Here is a 20,050-nt window from a genome sequence, read left to right as displayed (position 1 = left end):
ACTAAAAACTTGTGCCTGTATTCAGTAAAACTGCAGTGTTTTGTTTTACGTACTGTAAATAATTAATCTTACATTATTTGGCAAATAAACTATTACAGCTACCATCATGAATTTATAAAAAAAAGATCTATTGCTGTATTAGTCTTTTTGTCAAGTATCTTGCCTTTTCAAGGTATTAAATTATATGACCAGTTCGGTGAGGTCAAAGACTGTCACTCTCCCACTGTAAACACTTTTTGCCTTTTTTATAGCTAAGGTATAACTCTAAAAACATATCTTATAATCACAACTGCAGAAGTTTTTTCCAGTAAAGGCATGCCTTCGTCATCTGTTTCACCCCTAGTAATTAGTTCTACACCTCAGATCTGCTATCTCTAAACTCCCCTAAGTCTTTTCTGTTTGTGGTCAAGAAACAGGGCTGGATGCATTCAAAATCCCAGTTAGGGCTGGCACGTACAAGCTGAATTGATGGCAGATAAAGACTGGGATACACTACGGTACAGCAGGCATGGAGTTGGGGTACTTGTCTCCCACCCTGGAGTGCTCCAATGTGCTGTGCATGTACTTGTTAGAGGAAGACAGTTTTATTACATATATGTGGTTCAAATGCTTCAAAGCACATCTAGAATACAATTAAAGCAGATGCAACTTTAGAGTGTCCAGCTCCAAATATAATCTGTTCCATACAAATGTACCTGGTGCATGGTATAATTTATTTTATGAAATGGTTGGCATGTGCTTCACTGCTCAAGCAGCAAAGTCGTTGTCAATGGCTTGTGTCAGCAGGCCTACATCAGTTTGGATTCTCAAATGTGACTTCTATGTGAGTTTTATTGAGCATTCAGAGAATGTATTTTATGGTAAAGCCCCAGATGGAAACTTTATCAAATCTACATGTCTTAATTGGAAAAATACCAGTGCAATTTGTTTCTTCAGTTTGATGTTGGGTCATCTCAGCTACACTGAGACCACCAGTTGGCCCATCTCTCTCTCTTTCTCATAGATCTGGTAGCAGGGGGAGAGAGAGAGAGCAAAAGAGGCTAAAATAAGCAGAGCACTGAAAGCGCTTTCCTAATGCACGTAATAATGTTTTGCATCCATCTTGTTTCCTCCTGCCCTGACGTTACAGGGAGTAAAGCAGTGAATGGCTCTGCAGCTAAACTACAGCAGTATTATTGTTGGCCAACAGGAGGGGCCACGGTGGCTGAAGCCCGGGTGTACCGGGACTCGCGGGGCCGCGCCAGCAGCGAGCCCCACATCAAGCGGCCGATGAACGCCTTCATGGTCTGGGCCAAGGACGAGCGCCGGAAAATCCTCCAGGCCTTCCCCGACATGCACAACTCCAACATCAGCAAAATCCTAGGTAAGTGCAAGGCAACGGGCAGCAAGCTGTGTTGGCAGGTTTAGGTTGGATATTAGGAAGAAATTCTTTACTGGGAGGGTGGTGAGGCACTGGCACAGGTTGCTGGAGAGGCTGTGGATGTCCCATCCCTGGAAGTGTTCAAGGCCAGGTTGGATGGGGCTCTGAGCAACCTGGTGGAAGGTGCAACCCTCATGGCAGGGGCTTGGAACTGTATGATCTCTATGGTCCCTTCCAACCCAATTTTACAGTTCTGTGAACTTCTCTAATTTTTGGACATATCTTTTTCTGGTGGATGTTCACCAAAATTAGAATTACTGAAACTTATGCAAATGAAGATTCATGGCTTGTTTTCATTTTTATTCCCTTTCTTTTCCCTTTCTGCCCCTTCCCTAATACTTTTTATTGCCAACAGCATCACAACATACTTTAAAACTTAGTAGCATTGAAAAGGAATGTTTTGTGAAATCTGTTGTGAGAGTGTCCCAATAAAGTCCCAATAACTGCAAGATCCCATTAGAACGCACTTGAACTAGAAATCACCTGAATGCAATATGGGACTTCCTAGAGTAAATACTGGGATAAAGTTTAAAAAGTACAAAATCAAAATCAGAGGCTTATGTCAGACAGTGCAAAATCAAGAAAGAAACCTGGCACAGTTCAAAAGACCTGTACATGCAAACCTCACATCCAAAATAATGTTTGGTTCAAAACATTGCAATATTCAAAAAGCTAACCACTAGAAATGTGCAATTAAAATATTGCTCAGGTAAAAGTCACAGTAGTTAATATTTACTTTGTATAGATAGACACAATCAGGGAATATTCCATGGGTTTTATTTTGTCCCTGTGCAAATAAATGGACTCATTTTTGAGAAATTTTGATTTGCTTTTTAAGACCCCTCCAGAGAATTAGAAACATACGTGAGAATGAGTGGTGAAATGTTAAAACCTATATTTGCTTTTTGAGTCTTTGAAGTGAAAGACAGATTCCAAATGTAGCTCGTAATAAATAAAAGTAAAAATCAAGTTTCCTCTGTAATCATTTTATTGTAAACTCTGAGTTCAAATACAAAGTTTGTTGCATGTTAGTTCAATCAGAGGCAAGAATACATAGAAATAAATGTTACTTTGTCCTGCAACTTCCAAAATCTTTCTTAGTAGTTCTCATATTTTTGTCTACCATATAAGTGAGTTATATGAATAGCCTTTCAGTTTTGTATAAAACCTTCACTGTTTCAGTGTTGGCAGCTGTAGGGAATCTATATTATTTGTGTGCATTCTGTGAAAAAAACTATTAGGAGCATAGTAACTGTATTCATTAAAATGTAAACTTACAGCATAAATATTTCACAAGTGCCAGCAATTGAGTGTTTGTTAACCATGGAATTAACCTGTCAGTATCTGCTCTGCCACAAATAAGTCTATGTCCATATAATATCTGTGCAACTTTTCCAGGACAATGAGAAAAGAGACTGAAATATTAGAACTGACACAGAATATTGTTGGCTTCGGATAATATTTATACAACTTTTCCATTTGTTGATGTATGAAAAATGTTAGTAAAAGAATAGCTTCCACCCACGTTTACCACAGCTGTAATCGTTTTATTCATCTAAAAGACACCAAAAAGCTTTTTTCTGCATTTCTTATTCCCGTCTCTGTTCAAGTGTTTAGATAGCTCCTTACAAACAATACAAGAGATCTGAATACTTTTGCCTCTTCCTGTGTACACTGTGTTAATTTTTAAACTTTTTTATTGGTGCAGCTTTCAATGAGAGTTTACAGTACCTGAAGTGGTGTATATAGTTACAGTGTGCTTTCTGTTTTACTTTTTGTCTTTCCAATGTGAGTTTGTGAAATGTAAGATTCAGTTCTGTGTGCCTATTACATCTGGCAAAAAAATAATATGCATAACAGAATTTAAAATAGGTGTCAGTATTATGCCAAGCTTATATCAGAAGTTCAGTAAATTTAAGATGCCCAGACAGCAAGGGATTGTTCATAATTTTTCTGAATCTACAAGGTTTGATACTTTTTTCCTGCTACATAGCAAGCTATTAATATCTATTAGCAGGAGTGTATAAACCAAATTCTCATAAAAATATCAAAGAAGCCTGTGTCCCTAGGCAATGTGTTAGGCTTTTAACAGTGAAAGTATAGCTGCAGACTTTCCTTAACCACCATAGTGTGCGTGGTATTACAGAGGTATGGAATTACTCACAGATTAATGCTCTTATTGTAAAAAATTAAGTAGTCTGTTTTGCAGCACGAGGCTGAGATTTTGAGACTTAACTATTGATTTTAAGTGCACCCTATTTAATAGAGATTTACATATGCTTAGTCTGCAGCAATATCTGAAAGTCAGGGCTCTTTTAAGATGTCTCAGGCTGTGCAAGCCAATATATGTGCAGACTGATGTAAATTTAAATCAGTTTATTTAATGAACTTAATTAAAATTTATTATGGTGAGAAGGCACGTTGAATTGTGTATGTGCACAGCTAAGCCCTCTTTATTTGAGCACTCACTGACATTTTGTGTCCATAGGATCTCGCTGGAAGTCCATGTCAAACCAAGAGAAACAACCTTATTACGAAGAGCAGGCACGACTAAGTAAGATCCACCTAGAAAAGTACCCCAATTACAAATACAAGCCTCGACCAAAACGCACCTGCATCGTGGATGGGAAGAAGCTGCGCATTGGGGAATACAAGCAGCTGATGAGGTCTCGGAGACAGGAGATGAGGCAGTTTTTTACCGTAGGGTGAGTACAATTGTTGCCATTGTTTTCCAAGATGGAGCACGCTGTTTGAAACCAAATAGAGTTATCTGTTCAAGTCGCTGACTAATGTCATTTAGAGGGAAAGGGTTTGAACCGGTAAGACCTTATTAAAAACATAAGATGGAATATGGAGCTATCGGCTTGCCACTGAATGCTGATTATGAGACTGATTGTGGAATTCTTTAAAGGCAAAAGAAGTTGTTTCCCATTAGCCTGAAAGGTTTGAATCATGTCTTTTGTGAGTTTTTAGTAAGCTAATCCATTCTGGGTTAGTAATGACTCCAGCATCATTTCCTAAATTAAGAAAAGAACAAAGAGAGAAACACAAAGGATTATTCCTGTGTAGAATAGGAGTCAGGAGAGGGGGAAAAGGGAGAGGAGTAATAGCAGTTGCATGAGGAACACACACAAATGAATGATATCAACGTATGAAGCTACTAGGAATTTTTTTATATAGAGAAGTATGATTTTTTTTTTAATAAGTTTTAGAAGTCTTTCAAGTAGTGCGCAGATGGACTGGGTAGATTTATAACTCAAAATGTATTGCCCAAAAAGATCCTGACACAATTTTAAGAACACTGTGTGTGTTTTTAGGGCTATTTCCTCTGGTTTTCAGCAGAGAAAGCAGCACTATGAAACATCTACAGGCTAAGGATAACAAAAGTCGAGTGAAACAACTGCACCATAACTGATTTTTCGCTCCTGTTTCTTTTTTTTTATGAATTAATCTGTGATGCTCAGTGCTCTAACACAATGTTTCTGGTGATTTACAAAGAGTCTAAAAGCTGTCTCCAGTGCCAGCCTTTCCAAATTCTCAATGTTCTGCTTATTTCTCTAATCACAATAGGCTCCTTTTGTTGGGTACTTCACCACCAGATAATTGACCTTGACGTCGATTATGTGCCCTCATTTTTGGCTTGGGATGCAGAACTCCTGTTGCAGTCAATTATTTTGTGGTACAGCCTGCAACAATGTGGGCTCTTTCTTCAATCAGTAAATAGAAGTGGTTTTGATATCTTGAAATAGCCTTCCAGTCTATAGTTATGACATTGTTTTTTTATTCTTCAGTCTAAGGGAAATTGTTTACTAATAGTCTTCCATCAAAATTGCACATAGGACTCTAAATAGAAATCTGAATTTATATAGCACATCACAAATTATATTCAGATTGAGGGAATGAAATTCTAGCTTACGTCTTCCAAAGCAGATTGACAGACCAAATCACATCTAGACAAGAAATGTAAAAGGAATGCCAAAACAGCAGTCTGAACAATTTGAGAATTGTTTGCTAATTCAAAACAGCATTAAGCAGTAGCATTTTACACATTAAATGTGATGGCTAAATGGGAGTGAATATTGAGGATGGATTTAAGAAACTCCTAAAAGTGCCTACCTAAAGAGTGAATTCCTATTAAAATATGTATACTGAAAGCTATTCAAAACTAAACTGGTGCAACCCAGATTAAACATTTTTCTCATATATCCAACAGTGTGATCATGAAGACCGTGAGAATGTCACCATTTCTTGAAAGGATTGTTTCCAATTTCTTTTTATGCTAAGTCCACTTCACCATGTTCTATTGATGTTGAAGAAGTTTAAAGTAAACTACCTCTGTGCAGTTATATGATGATGCACTGGACTTTACCAAAATCAATGAGTTTTAGTTGTGCAAGTGATGGAAAAGGGAGTATGAAGTCTAATGGATGCATTCAATGGAGATGAAATGAGATCCATGTCGCTGTACAATGTGAATATAGATTACAGTCCTGAGGAATCACAGGCTGGGATTAAAAAAAAAATTATTTTATACTTCCCTGTGACTTCTCACTGTTGTCCCAAATTCCCCTTTTCCCTCAAGAATAATTTAAAACAAACTTATTGGAAGACACCAAGTAAAACTAGTGAAAAAGACAGACTAGAACATCTTTTTGAACTGAAACATAAAGCATGGAATCATTTGTCTCAGCAGAATAGTTTACTAAGTAATGAAAAGCAACATTTCTTCCAAATCAGATTATAACTAAGTGAAACACAGTAAGTGAGCCCATCAGCTTCTTAAATTTACTCTTCCCTGTGTTTAACATAAATATCACATAAAGCATCAGCTGGAACAGTTTTCCTAACTGACCTCACACCCCCATTATTTTTCCACTGTTTTGATGGAACAACATAAATCGTCCTTCGGAACTGTAGACGTGAGAGTTGAGATGCTGTTTCCTCTTCAGAGTGAAATAAGAGACAAATGTGGTTTTTCGGATTGAATATGCTCTGTGTTTACAGTAAATATTTCAGTGGAAGATAGAGAACAAAAGTACAAAATAGACTCCAATGAAATGTGCCAAGTGCTTCATACTGCTTGAAGTACTGCTGGGTTGTTTTTTTTTTTTTGTTGCCTTTTTTTTTTTTTAAAGAACAAACCAATTAAATTGGGAATGGGCACACCAAAACGGCAACAAAATATCATCATGGAATAAAGAGATGTAAGAGATGTGTGAAGAGTCAGATACACATTCAAAGCAGGTAGCTAAAGGAAATAGTAAAAAGCAAGAAAAATAAATTTTTCATAATTGTGTTTGCATTTTTCTTATACCAAAAGCCCATTTATGTTTTAAGCAATCCAGTAAAGGCTAGTTCCTGTCAGACTCCCTTAGGTGAGCCACTGGCTAACATAGGATAATTCTCCTATGAGTAGAACCCCCCCACCACAAGCATGGAGTTCTCCATAGCTCAAATTTTTTTGTGGCAAAAGGCTCATACTGCTCACTTCACTGAACCACAGTCTTTGACAAACTTTGGTAAGATGTGAAAAGGGAGTTTAAAGAATTTCAAGATACAAACTAGCCAGGATTTAAAATACAATAGAGAAATAAGCTAATGAATGGCTAGGTTTTGTTCTGATTTTTGAAGAAAAATCTCCAAAGAATTGAATGAGAGTGAAGATTTCTTGGAATAAATTGGCCAGGAAATTAATGTTTTCAGATAATTGTAATTGTAATAGAACAAGATCTGTGAACTGCCAAGTATTCTAAACAACAGAGTGGAACTTACAGTGTGCGTAGGCCTTCTATTGTATCCCTACATGAATGAATTTTGTTCCAAATGAGGCAGATAATGTACAGAAATAATTCATGTTTAATGCAGAGTATGTTAAAAAATTGCTGCTTTCAATATAGGGGAAGCTGAATCTGGAGCCAGCTATGTCTTTAAAATAATTGAGTTATTTTTAATAGTAAAATTATTAATGGAACTTGTGAATGATACCTTCAGCATAAGTTAATCCCAAGCAGACTTCAAGTGATTTACAATTTATCCTCAATAGTAGTTTTGTGTAATGCATAAATAAATGTGAGCTAAGAAATGGATCATATATAAACCATAAATTCAGGTATTTTGAGTCTGTCTTTTGTTGCCTTGTCTTACAAAGATAATTCATTGCTCAGTCATTTTTACAGTCTAATACACTCTAAATAGAAGTATATGCTATATACATTTCTCTGCAAAATGATGTAAGCAGTAACTTTTTTTTCCTGTGCTTTACCAGAGTAAGATGTTTAGAATAAAGCCTTTATAGTGTTTATAACTACTGTACACACATAGTCTGAATGTTGCTAGGCTATGGTTTTGAATAAGTCTGTAACATTATACTCCTGTAGCTTGAACTTAAAGCAAGTACACAATGGGTGCTTTTGTGAGATTTACTGTTATTTCATTCCTTATGGGAATGTAAGTTTCAGGGGTGTGTAACATCTGAGCGTTTTGCTTGATGCAATCAATTTCTGCTTCAGACATTTAAATAGCTGTCAGAAAATGGTTGGGAAGGGATCAGAAAACAATGGTCATTTGCCAATTTAAATGTTTGTCTGGTTTGGCAAAAGTCAAAAGAGGAACATTCTCCAGGAAAATACTAAGAATATTAATGCCACAAATTTGTGAGCAGGTCAGTTTGGCTAAGAATTTTCATGTTACTCCCATTTTTATATTTACTTAAATATTTTGGGCCAAATCTTAAGCCCCAGAGTGGACAGGCAAGTTATCAATGCTGGCAGAGCCGAGGAGAGTGACCCCTAGTAATTGTCCATATGAGGATTTCTTAGCCAAAGAGGAGATGGTGGGGACAGGAGTAGTTTGAAGCCAGGGTAGGTAGAGATTGCCACCATTCCTCATGGATCTGAAGAGACCAGAAGATTAATGTTGCTTTCTGGAAATCTTAACAGGCAGAAAACTTCCATGTGCAACTGAGCTGAATTGTAACCTGTAGCTTGCAGGTAAAGTATGTTTTTATCTCCCCCCTCCAAGGTTCTAAGATGGTAAAACTCTAGCTAAAGGCAATGATTAAATGTGTGGAATTTTATATAATAAAAGAATCCATTAACTTGAATGCCTTTTAGATCTAAAAACATAAGAACAAATAATGGCCAGAGTTGTAGGTTAGAAACTCCAACTCTTCCTTTCAGGGGGAGTACTGGGAGTTTAAACAAATACTCTGTTTTCCTCCCCAAAAGAACTTAATTACTTAGGAAATGATAACACTCATCTCTAGTAACATATGCCATCCACATAATTTGTGATATTTTAAAATAAGACTTTCTGGGATATAATGTAGTGGCTAGAGCAGAATTTACAGTGACAACCTGATCAGGTCTAAATAATAACAGGTATTAAATCAGAGGTAGGTGTCCAGTTACAGGGGGTGTGTAGGTGCCCATGTTTAAGTGCTAGCAAATTTTTTTCTAGCAAATGGGTAGCAATTTGAGACTCTTTCCAATTAGGTGGTACAGTTACCACATGTTTACAGTTCCACAGTGAGATATAGGTAATTTAAAGTTATTACCCAGCCAGCAGCAGGCATGCACAGCATGTCTGATTTTTGTTTAACATGTAAAAAAGGACTGCATTTATGAATGACAAATTCAGTAAGCCTTTAACTTTCCTGCTATACCAATCAAGTTCTTTGACAATTAGATTCATTCAGTAGCTTGCCATGCATTTGCCTGGTGTGCTCCCAAGTAAAAATACCTCTGTGAATTTGGCTTCTTTGTGCTCAGATGACCACCTCCATTTATACTTTGAAAAGGGTGGTACTTGTACAAGTCCCACAGAAATGTGGATGTCTAGAAGAGTTCTGCTGACCGAGTTTTAAATACTAGGATTTCTTTTTCCTTCAGGCCTTAACACTGATAACCATCACTTCATCAACATATCTCACAGCATTGTCTTAAGCAGACTTTTAAAATTGTTCTGCTGCTTGTAAAAAGACTATTTGCTTCTGAAAAAACACAAACCTTTTGGGGAGGAGAGGTACAAAGTGGATATTAGTGTTCTGATACTTAATGTCAGCTGTAACGCAGCAGCAGCTTTGTCTCAATCATTCTTGGAGTCAGTTCTACAACTTCTGTTACAGGAGTTGTGAAAACTTTTCTCAAAGCATCATTTGGCATTGATATGATGGTGTTCTTTGATGAACAACTGGTGATGTTTTGTTTTGTGAATTCATTTATTCTAAGAAATACTGGTGAAAGATTATTAGACGGGCAGATCAGAAAGAATTAAGTGTGTATGGCCTGGTGACAACTACATAGATTTTTCTGTTGACCATGTGTGGGTTTCTTTTTCCTTTGCGGAAACATTCATTAATGTGATCATTTTCTGTGTCTAAAAGTTGTGGAGGAGATACTTGTGGGTTTTTAGCAGTAATAGCTTATACTCCTGAAAACATGCAATCCTAAACCAGGAATGTTCCCATGTGAGGTAGGTGTTCAATTTTATGGATAAAGTATTGAAAGATGTTTGCAGAAAATCACTTGCAAGCAAATACATTGCCTGAAAATTGTTTTCACAGAACATTTATCAGACCATTTAAAAAGTGAAAATTTAGTGAAAAATCCCAAGCTGTTTGTAAATCATCTGCAAATCATCATTTGCAAACAGGAGTATAATGACTGTGTCAAATGAATTACTGCGTTTTTGCTCGCTGCTAGCCAGGTGTACGAGACTTACACAACAGATGTTTGAATTTCTCAAGCTGTGTAGAGGCTATAAGAGTCAGGCTAGCAGTACCAGCCGTGGCAGGACTGCAAACTATTTCGGTGGTGTGTTACACAGGGTGTTCATGATTTCACTGTATCACTACCCAAACGACTGCAGCTTCCCTGTAACTGTCTAGTGCGATATTTGTCAAAATTAGAGTTTGATCAATGAACAATAAAGAATCGACATTTAGAGTTTTTTTAAATAAGCTTAACATTATCTTCTGTACTGATTTAGCCAATGATTAGGAAATTGTGAGACCGGTTTATAAAATGTCCTTTTGAATTTAGCATGGAATGGCATAGTGGTCAGGTTGCAGATTCCTTAGACTATTCAAACGTACCTGGCACTGTTTCTCCTGCTAAAATCTATAATAGTTCACTGTTACTGGGTTAATATTGTTCTAAAGAAGATTGGGAATACATTGAAATGTATGATTCTTTAAATAGATTATGCAAATAGGCATGTATGTTCAATAACTAGTCAATACATAGTCAGCATCTTCCAGGGCAGATTTGTTTTCTTTTTTTATAAAGTACTTGGCTTCAAGTATCTTTACACATAGATCTTACACATAAAATCCTGAAAAGCAATTGGCATTCCGATGATGGATCCAAATAAAAATCAAAAGCCAGCAATCAAATGTCAAAAGAATGTCCAAGTGCCATAGGAGTCTACCTGGCTAGTCTACCCATACTACTGACATAGTAAATTAGATACTTCAGTTTCTCTCTGCTGTTTTAGGTAATCTTGAGGTCCTCTCATTAAAAGAAGCACTTGCCATGAGTTTAGAGGGTTTAGATTTTGGATAGATGGTGTCTGGTAGCAGGCAGGCATGACAGGATGCCTGAAGCCTTTTGATGGTCTCTGTCCAAGTGCCAGTTTGTATTATGGTTTGAATAAACATGTAGAGTACATGAAAGGATGTCTGGTAGTGACTGAAAACACTTCATTTCCCAATTGTCCTTTGGGGTAGATAATGAACCAATACCATAGAGGACTCTGAGCCCAGAGGAATACATGGAGCCTTTCTAGGAAACCACCTGCTTTTCCTTCCTTTGGTCTTGCAGAAGGTCTTCCCTCCTCTGCACACACAGGCAGTGACACTTCCCTCTTGTTTTTCCTTGCAGACAACAGCCTCAGATTCCAATCACCACGGGAACAGGAGTTGTCTACCCTGGTGCTATTACCATGGCGACCACCACACCGTCCCCTCAGATGACATCAGATTGCTCCAGCACCTCTGCCAGCCCTGAGCCCAGCATCCCTGTCATCCAGAGCACTTATGGTATGAAGACGGACAGCGGAAGCCTTCCTGGAAACGAAATGATAAATGGAGAGGATGAAATAGAAATGTACGAGGACTATGAGGATGATCCCAAATCAGACTATAGTAGTGAAAACGAAGCCCATGAGGCAGTCAGTGCCAACTGAGGAGTGTTCACAGAATTAAAGTACTCAGACTCATTTGGGTTTTTTTGGGGTTTTTTTGAACAAAAGTTCTTAAAGAGCCTGCATGCATGTGTGGCTCCTACAGTTACATCAGCAGAATGGTCTTAAATGTTTCTTATTGTGTGAGACAGATTGTTTCCCTAATTTTTCATGAACTTGGGTTTTTTTTTTGTTTTGTTTTGTTTGTTTTTTAATTTAGATGAAGACATAAATATCAGACATCAGGACTTGAGAACTTATATGAATCAATAGCTGTCTTACAAGTCTTACCTTTTGTCTTTTTCCGTTTGGATGCTGATAAAGGTTTAAGTTACTGTTTTAGATGGGGGTTATACATTCTCACTCAGGTATGCTGTGCCAGCCTACAGGTTGTGAATGTGTTTTTATTCTGGATTATTTTAGAAAACAAAAACTGCAGATTTCATATTGTGAAACAGAACAAGTCCGCAAGTGTGCACACCTGTGCATCATAGCTTGTCTTTAAAAAATAGTCTCTGAATTCCATTTTTTTTTTCCATATGTATAGCTGAACTTCTGATGTGCCAAACTTTTCATAACTTTTGAATCTTAACATTTAAACAAAAAGTCTTAAAGGAGACACTGTAAAGTCTTAGACAATCCTTTGGCATCTTAAAAAAAATTATATATGAAACCTAATTTTTTTCCAGAATATGGTAAAGTACTCAGGAATCTGGAGACAGGATATTCTTAATTAGTGAACATGGTTGCCATAGTGCATGTGCCCAATTGCTTTTGCCTCTTGATGTGCCATTAGTGTGACATTTTAAGTAAGCACAAAAGAGCGATCACCAGCTATGGACAGGCCTGTCTTAGCAGTGTGAGGCCACCTCTGATTACATTCTCTACCCCTTTGCTTTTAACCCTTGCATTCAGTCTTAACACATTTTCTCTTAAATAATTTATTCATTCCAGAATGTCAAGGGTCCAAATACTTAATATTTATTTTTAAAAGTACAGTTGGTGGCATTACACTTACAATTCCTTATTGATATTTTAAAGAGCCTCTTCTTTCCCCTTCCCTAAATCACACAGGTATATGAAAATAAAAGTGCACCTGCTACTAAAATGAACATGACCTTTATGAGTGAGAAATTCACTTGTTCCTCTAACACTGTATGTTCAAGGAGCACTTGTAAACACTCTGCTATATGTATTGCAAAATAAAGTGAGTACTTTTATATGTACATAGAGTACAAATACCCCTAAAAATGTGTTTATAGTTATAAACCTCTACACTTAGACAGCAAGGGCAGATGTAAAATCCAAACTGCATTTACAGTCCACCATGCTGAATTTTTAGGGCCTGAGGAACCTGTGGCAAATCATGGCTCTGCACTTCATGTTCCCATTGCCACCTGAAGGAACTGTGCTACCTTAAGTATTTATGCAGTGATTTATTGGTGAGACTCCAGGTGGGGGAGGGAAGGCCACTCAAATATCTAGTTGCAAAGGTGGGAAAATGGGTCATCAAAAATATTTATTGTATGTTAGTCATGTGGGAATGTGACTCATCAAGAGCTTTGGGATCTTTGGATGTAAGGTGCTATAGAAATTTAAATATCTGTTTGTATTACTTCTAGAAACAATGCAGTTACTGGAGAAAATTCTGGGAAATATTGCGAGATTCTATTCAAAGATTGTGAATCTGTTAGATTTCAAAGATGGAGGAGAAACTGCCTTTATTTTTTCCCCTCAATCTCCACTCCTGTTCACAAATAGATCACTGTATATATATATACAGTTCCAATAGGCCTGAGGAATAACTGTGCTGAAGATCCTCAACTCTTTTATTTAGAATTGGCTGTGTTCAGCACAACAGTGATAAATTTAGGCTCGGGCGGAGAGGTACCAGGGGGCCTGGAGCAGCTCCTCTGGAAGTCTTGGAGCATCTTTTCATGGAGCTGCACAGGTTTTGCTTTGGACAACAAAATGAGCGTGTTTTAGTAGTAGTCTGGCTGTCCTTGTGCCTCCTGCTCTGCAGACACCCCTGTGAGCTGCTCTGGAGGAGCAATCTCCTTCCTGACAGCCCCACTGATCCCTGTCCTGTCAGAAACAGCCATTTTTGCCACTGTAGGAATTGCGTTTCTATGTGAGAGAACGACCCCCCGAGACAAAGAAGATTGTTCAATTTACAGGACAATTTATAAAGATAATGGCATAGAAACACAATGGTCAAATTTCTCTGACCATTTTGTAATTTGGAACAAAAAAAAGCTATATTTTTAATATTTATTTAACTGTGTTCTGAGTCCATGTCTAATAAGCAATAAACTGGTCTAGCCAAGTCTTCAAAGGCATATGCTGTGTCATTAGCTGGTGAGCGTCCTCTTTAAGCTGGCTAAGGTACTGATAGAAAGTGGTTTTTTGTTCTTAAAATAGCTTGGGAATTTGAACTGGTTTTAATACATTCAGCTCAGATTGGGGGGAGGACATCATTATTTCATTAAAAAAAAAAAGACTATTTATTAATGTCTTACATAATTCTCCAGTTAGAAGTATTTCTCCCTCCCCCCACGTCACTTTCTCTCTTGCTCTCTTTTTTTTCCTGGTTTTGTTGCATAGGTAGAATGCTGTATTGCTAGCATTGTATTTTATGTAATTATTTTTTTGCACAAAGGCAAACATTTAGATTAGTAGGTTAATTTTTTTTTTTTTTAATTTTATGACCATGCCAAAATAATATTCTGCAGGCTTGTGGAGAACAAAGGACTGTTCTTTAGGACTGAAACTTGATTTTGCTTGTAGTACAAAAAAAAACACACACTCACAGATGTTGTTTCGTAAGTGTTATAAGCACTGGATATAAATGGTATTTTTTATCACTTCTGACTAATGTGAAACTGTTGTACGAAAACTACATGAACAAAAGTCATCTGTTTCGACTCGTGTGGGCCTGCCTCACAGTTGCCGGATTTGAGTCATTTTTATGTCTTGTTATTTCATTTATTTATGCAAAATACATGTATGTATGAACACTTTGTTTTAGCTCCAGCCCTGCCTCAGTGCTGATGCTCTGTATGTTAAAGCCACATTCTCGAAAATGACTGGCTGTTCAGGAATCACCAGCTGGTAAAAATTGCATTTACTGGCTGGGGGAGTGGGAGGAACATATTTGAATCTGAATTGTGCCTATGAGCGTGTTATTCTATTTATTAGCCGACATTGGCTCTAAAATGTCAGTAGAAATCAAGGAAGGACAATCATAAGGATGAAACCCAACATTTTTACTTTATTAATCGGAGCTCAAAACAAAGTTTTTTGATGAATTTGCCATCTCATTTTAGATTTTTTTTAAATTGTGTAAATATAACATAGGAAATAGAATTTTATTTTTTGTTCATGGATACTTAGTGAAGTATAAGTTATGTATTTACTTTTGTTCTATATCAGTGTATGTTGGTCCATATTAAATGCTGACAAGTCACTGTACCTCATGTAGATGCTGAATTTACACCCGCAGTGTGAGCGCAGTATTGTGGACCTGTAGCTGGGACAGCAAGATGCCTCACTTGTGCTCTCTCTGATTTTTAGTAGCATATTCCACAAACAGGGAATACTTTCTTCCTTTTTTAGAAAGTTGATACATGAAACATGCCAAATTTTGGCTACATTTGATGGGAAACACAGTCTTCTGAATCCAAGTAAAACCAATGAAATATTTTACTTAACAAGAATGACATTTGGAAGTCAAAAGCATATCCCTGAAAGATTAAAATGACTGAAATGGCCCTTGCAATGCAGGCAAGACTCGGTGATATCAAACCTTTATGTTGTACATCCATTTAATCATGTTATTGTTACATTAGGCTATAAAACCAGAGAAATTGTTCACACAATACACAAGAGGATTCATGGAATTGCTTCTTAAGCTTTGTGTTTGAGGCCCCTTAGAAACTGACTGGAAAAATAACTCCATTCAGGAGCACTAATATAGAAATACTATTTTCTCTGTGAACAGTTTATTTAATTAACAGATACAATATATTTTCTTTTGGAAAATTATTAAATACTTATATTCAGAGAAGAAGACTCCCCAAACAGTCTGGTACCAGCCAGAATAGTTCACTTCTTATTTTATAAAAATGGAAGAGAAAGGTCCCAACAGAAACCATACTCCTTTCCAGGGTTTATGTGCAGAAACAAGTCTGGAGAACTGGCCAGATTCTGGTCTGCTTGTGTGTTTGGGCATCACCATTTAGCTTGTGAAACCACCTGCTGAGCATTCACAGGATCCTGACACAGTGCTCCTAAATCAGTGTACTCAGGTGCAGGGGGAGGGAAAAGACAGAGGGATGGAAATGCAAACCCAACAGCAGCATTAGTCCCAGTAAATACACCACCCCGGGCAAAGTGCACAGCAGCCAGCTGTGAGCAGCCTCTGCTTTGGATAAACACAACACAACCACCTCCCAGTGCCATCTAATCTCCAGGCTGGCTTTCTGCACTTTGTTTTTTGGCCACATCAAAGGCATGGCATTTCCAAATCATCTGCCAGCAGAACATTCTACAAGATTTAGACCCCATCCTCCCCCAGAAAAACACCTACGTACCTGCCTGCCATGAAGCATGTTCGTGCTTCCACGGTGGTCAAGAGGAGCAGTGCAGTGCTGGTGTTAAGTGGGGTGAGCTTTGCTGAGCCAGGGTCACAGTAAGAACAACTGCACTGGAGATGCAGCCAGCAGGATGTATTGATAGAGTTCTTCATGTTTTTATGAGAAGTTAATGAATGGGCTTGGAGCCCTTGGTGTTTTGCATGCTTTTTTAAGATTCAAGGTGGCACTTAAGCATGTTCTTTTAAAAGAATAATACTATATGACCTCATTTGATCATTTACAAAACACTTTTTCCTTTAAAAGAAACTTCTTCTAAACTTTTTTGGTTTTTGGTACAACCCATTAAAATCTGTGATTTTTCTCAGATCAAGATACATTTTTGATATGTAGCAATGCCCTGCTACAGAAGGAAAAAACAATGCATATGCAAAATAATTTCATTTTAATCCGAAGCCCTTTCTTAACTACCAGAATTGTTGGAAATGGTGACAAAGAAGTATTCTGAGATTTCACACGCTGGGTAAAAAGGGGTAGGGTGGGGTGAACTGGGCTGAAGGAAAACTTATCAAAATGGTATTTATGGCAATATGAAAGCTATAAAGCAACTTAGTGACATGGCTTGCTTTGTAATTTCCGCTTTCTAAAAACCACAAGTGAGGTCCTTGGTGCTCTTGGAATATGGGGAATGTGCAAATATTTAACTGTTTGTATGCTGCACATTGCAGACCTGCTAGTGTGCATTCTCCGTTTGTCTTCCTTTGTTATTTGTGTTTTGCTTTCCAGAAAGCAATGTTGTTTTTTTTTTCTTGTACCTTTCTTCAGCTTGTAGCAAACTAGAATGCTTAGCATTTATGTTCATTCATTATTGTATTTCCCATGTAAAATTTTTTTTTATTACATTAAGACAAGCTTATAAGCTGTTACTACATAACTTATCTTACTGTAACTCTTATTTCCTGACATTGTAATTTGTTTGTGATGTATATTGTGAGATTGTACTCTATGTTAATTTAATCAGCACAATTCACTGACATGCTGGACTGACATGCTAGCTGCTGTTTCAAATTGTAAAGTTTGTGTAGAGCTGTTGGGACAACTGAGACTCTCTTGTCAAGGTACTATGCTTTGATTCCTATAGCAACACCCTGGGTGCAGCTCTTACTGGCGAGGGCTGCTTGTTTAACAGCCACTGGCTACTTAATGGGCAGGTTTTCTTTGTAGAAATTCTATATACAGTGCAGGTACCTACCTGGGCCCATGGCCGGTAATTATTTGGGCGTTTAGAGGAAAAACTAGTGTCTATTGCTGCTTTGAATATGTTTTAAAGTCTGAAAATGTAAATAGTTTATCAAAAAAAAAAATCTTGTACAGTCCAGTGTAAAGTTTTTAAATGAACTTAAAGGTTGCCATCACATCTCACACTCTCCTCTTGATACAGTAAAAAGAAAAAAAAAGAAAGAAAAAAGTTTGCTAAGGATATTGATTTAAGAAAAAAAAATCTGTTCTCAGATTAAAAAAGAGAATAGTTATTCTTAGCTCTGCTTCATTGCATAAACAGACTTCTTGGATTTTGTTGTGCAGTATTGACGTGAGGTAAATTAAATATTAAATAATCTTTCAGTGGTACTTTTAAGAGTCTTCTCCTCCTCTGCCTCAGTTATTGATGGAAAAGACAAAATTGAAAGACACTGTCCATATACAGTATGTTCTGGTGTACGTTGGCACCTTACCTACATGTTTCGGGTGGGAGGGATTTTTTAAAGTTTTTTTCTTCTTTTTTTTTTTTTTTTTTTTGCACAAGGTGCTTTCCTGATATGTTAAACATGTCATCCTTGGGTGATACAGTATATGCCATGATAGGGGTTTAGACCCCTCAGGGGAGTGTCTATAAGACTGCCTATTTATGCTCATTTACCTCAAGACTGTCCTCTCTACCCTTAATCTATTCACCATCACTCCATCTTTTGTACTGCTGTTGACACTTACAAATTAAAGATAAATTTTGTTTTACGAGATGTGTGTGTGATTTCTTCTATGCATCCCTTATTCCTTTGAATTTTGTATTAAAGACTGACCAGGATGAGTTGATGGGAAAATGCAACTAGGCCTGTTCAGCTGGCCTCCTGTAAATTTGGTGACTGAATTTTACAGCTCTTATGTTTTGCCCACGCCTTTCTAGTCTATGAATGCATTTTCCAGCCTCTGAAATGCATTAACACCATATGCTGTAAAAGACATGCATGATAACCAATCTAATTTGACAATATACACTCAATACTGTCAATTTTGTGTGCAGGAAATGCTGTTGGTAACAACATAATCTCAGAAGGATTTTTAGTGAGTAGAAATGAGACAAAACAGTTCTCATGTTTCTTCTTTCTTTGCCTTCCCCTTTTCCGCTGCATATAACTTAAAACAAACTAACCAAAGTTAAATAACAAAAAGCCTCTAGTTGCCATATTGCCATGTCTGTAAATTGCTGCCATTGGTGTGTTGTGATTGGTTTCTGACTTAGCAATTAGTCATGGTTCTCATAGGAAAATAATAAATTACATTGAAGCGTACTGTACTGGGGCAGAAATGCAACAGAGCCTTTTGGCTGCACATGACATCAGATTCCAGTCAAGTTTCAGCTGGTGCACAAACCACCCTGAAACATCCAAGCGGGACAGAATCCTTTCTTCCTTGGAGAGAGCATCATACATGGACTTCCTAAAAATGACATTCTGCACTATGAATCTCTGTGGTGGAATACTTCAAAGTCAACAGTGGATGGTAATGAGGAGTCTCACCAACATGTTATAATGGAGAAATACATAAATATTGACTTGTGCAATTTAATTCAATTTATTTCCTCTGTTCCCCCAACACACCTGTTGCCATGTGATTTTTCTCCTTTTTCTTACCCGAATCTGCACCTGTGAGGACTGATCAGTAATCTGGAACACACTGGTGTTGTCAGCTGTGTTGTTACACAAGTACAATGAAGATCTAATCCAGCAAGGGCTACAAAACGTCACTGCTTCCTGCAGCAGTAAGGCACAAACCGTTCATGTGACATCTCTAGGGGTCAATCTAAAAAAATGTCCCCCTGGTCTGTGCAGGACAGGGGCTTGTCTCCACATGTACAGCACTCTTCTGGACAAGGCTGTGTGTTGGGGGCTAACCCATATAGCAAGAGCAGCACATTGCTTTTTCCTGGTGCTGGTGAGAACAGCACCTCAAACCAACTTGCTGCAATAAATACAATAAATAAGTTCCTAAGTTGCCATGGTTATTCCAATCATCACAGGAGGGCCCTACTGCACTGGAAGCACCAAACAAGTGACAGAGCACAACAAATACGAGAACTGAGGTGCCCCTGCTGCTCTGGTCCTTTCTCCTGCTCTCAGATGTTTCTCCCTCTGGCTGAGCACAAGCTCTGCTCACCAGCTGCAGGTTCTCAGGATGGCTGCTGTTTGGGGTTTCCAAGATTCCAAGGTATGGCACGAGCCTGTCTCCCCGCTGGGATTTTCCCATGGTGATTAACTGCTACCACAGTAGCCCAACAGCAGCAGCTCATAGGGATTGGGAGGAGGAGGAAAAAGTAGTAGTTGATTTATATCTTTAATATATGGTTTATAATAGAAAATATGAGCTCCAGGTTGTGTCTCTGAGCAGTTAATGACCAGCTGGGTTAAGGGCCTTCAAATACTGCCATCGGTCATTGGCTGCCAGGAAGTATCCTTCCTGTCATCTGTTATTCCTTAATTGTATCAAGACCCACTAGAGCAGAGGACTGTTAAAATCTGTGGATTAATTGGAATCTGACCCTCAGTAAGTTCTAATAATATCAAGGCCGTTTCAGGTTAGC

The 20,050-nt window shown here is 37.7% G+C and overlaps 1 protein-coding gene across 4 annotated transcripts in view; it reads left to right on the top strand.

Moving 5' to 3' along the window:
* Positions 1-18,210, top strand: part of SOX6 (SRY-box transcription factor 6) — a 370,211-nt gene extending 352,001 nt beyond the window's left edge. For all 4 annotated transcript variants that reach the window (XM_054515289.1, XM_036383763.2, XM_054515290.1 and 1 more), the window contains 3 exons: positions 1,130-1,363; positions 3,909-4,125; positions 11,302-18,210. In XM_054515289.1, the coding sequence (XP_054371264.1) occupies positions 1,130-1,363; positions 3,909-4,125; positions 11,302-11,605 (755 nt within the window). In that variant the 3' untranslated portion in view covers positions 11,606-18,210. The remainder of the gene's footprint in view (positions 1-1,129; positions 1,364-3,908; positions 4,126-11,301) is intronic.
* The last annotated feature ends 1,840 nt before the right edge of the window (positions 18,211-20,050 follow it).

This window comes from Molothrus ater, chromosome 6 (genome assembly GCF_012460135.2).
Source record: "Molothrus ater isolate BHLD 08-10-18 breed brown headed cowbird chromosome 6, BPBGC_Mater_1.1, whole genome shotgun sequence".
Lineage (NCBI taxonomy): Eukaryota > Metazoa > Chordata > Aves > Passeriformes > Icteridae > Molothrus > Molothrus ater.
This window is presented reverse-complemented; position numbering and strand designations above follow the sequence as displayed.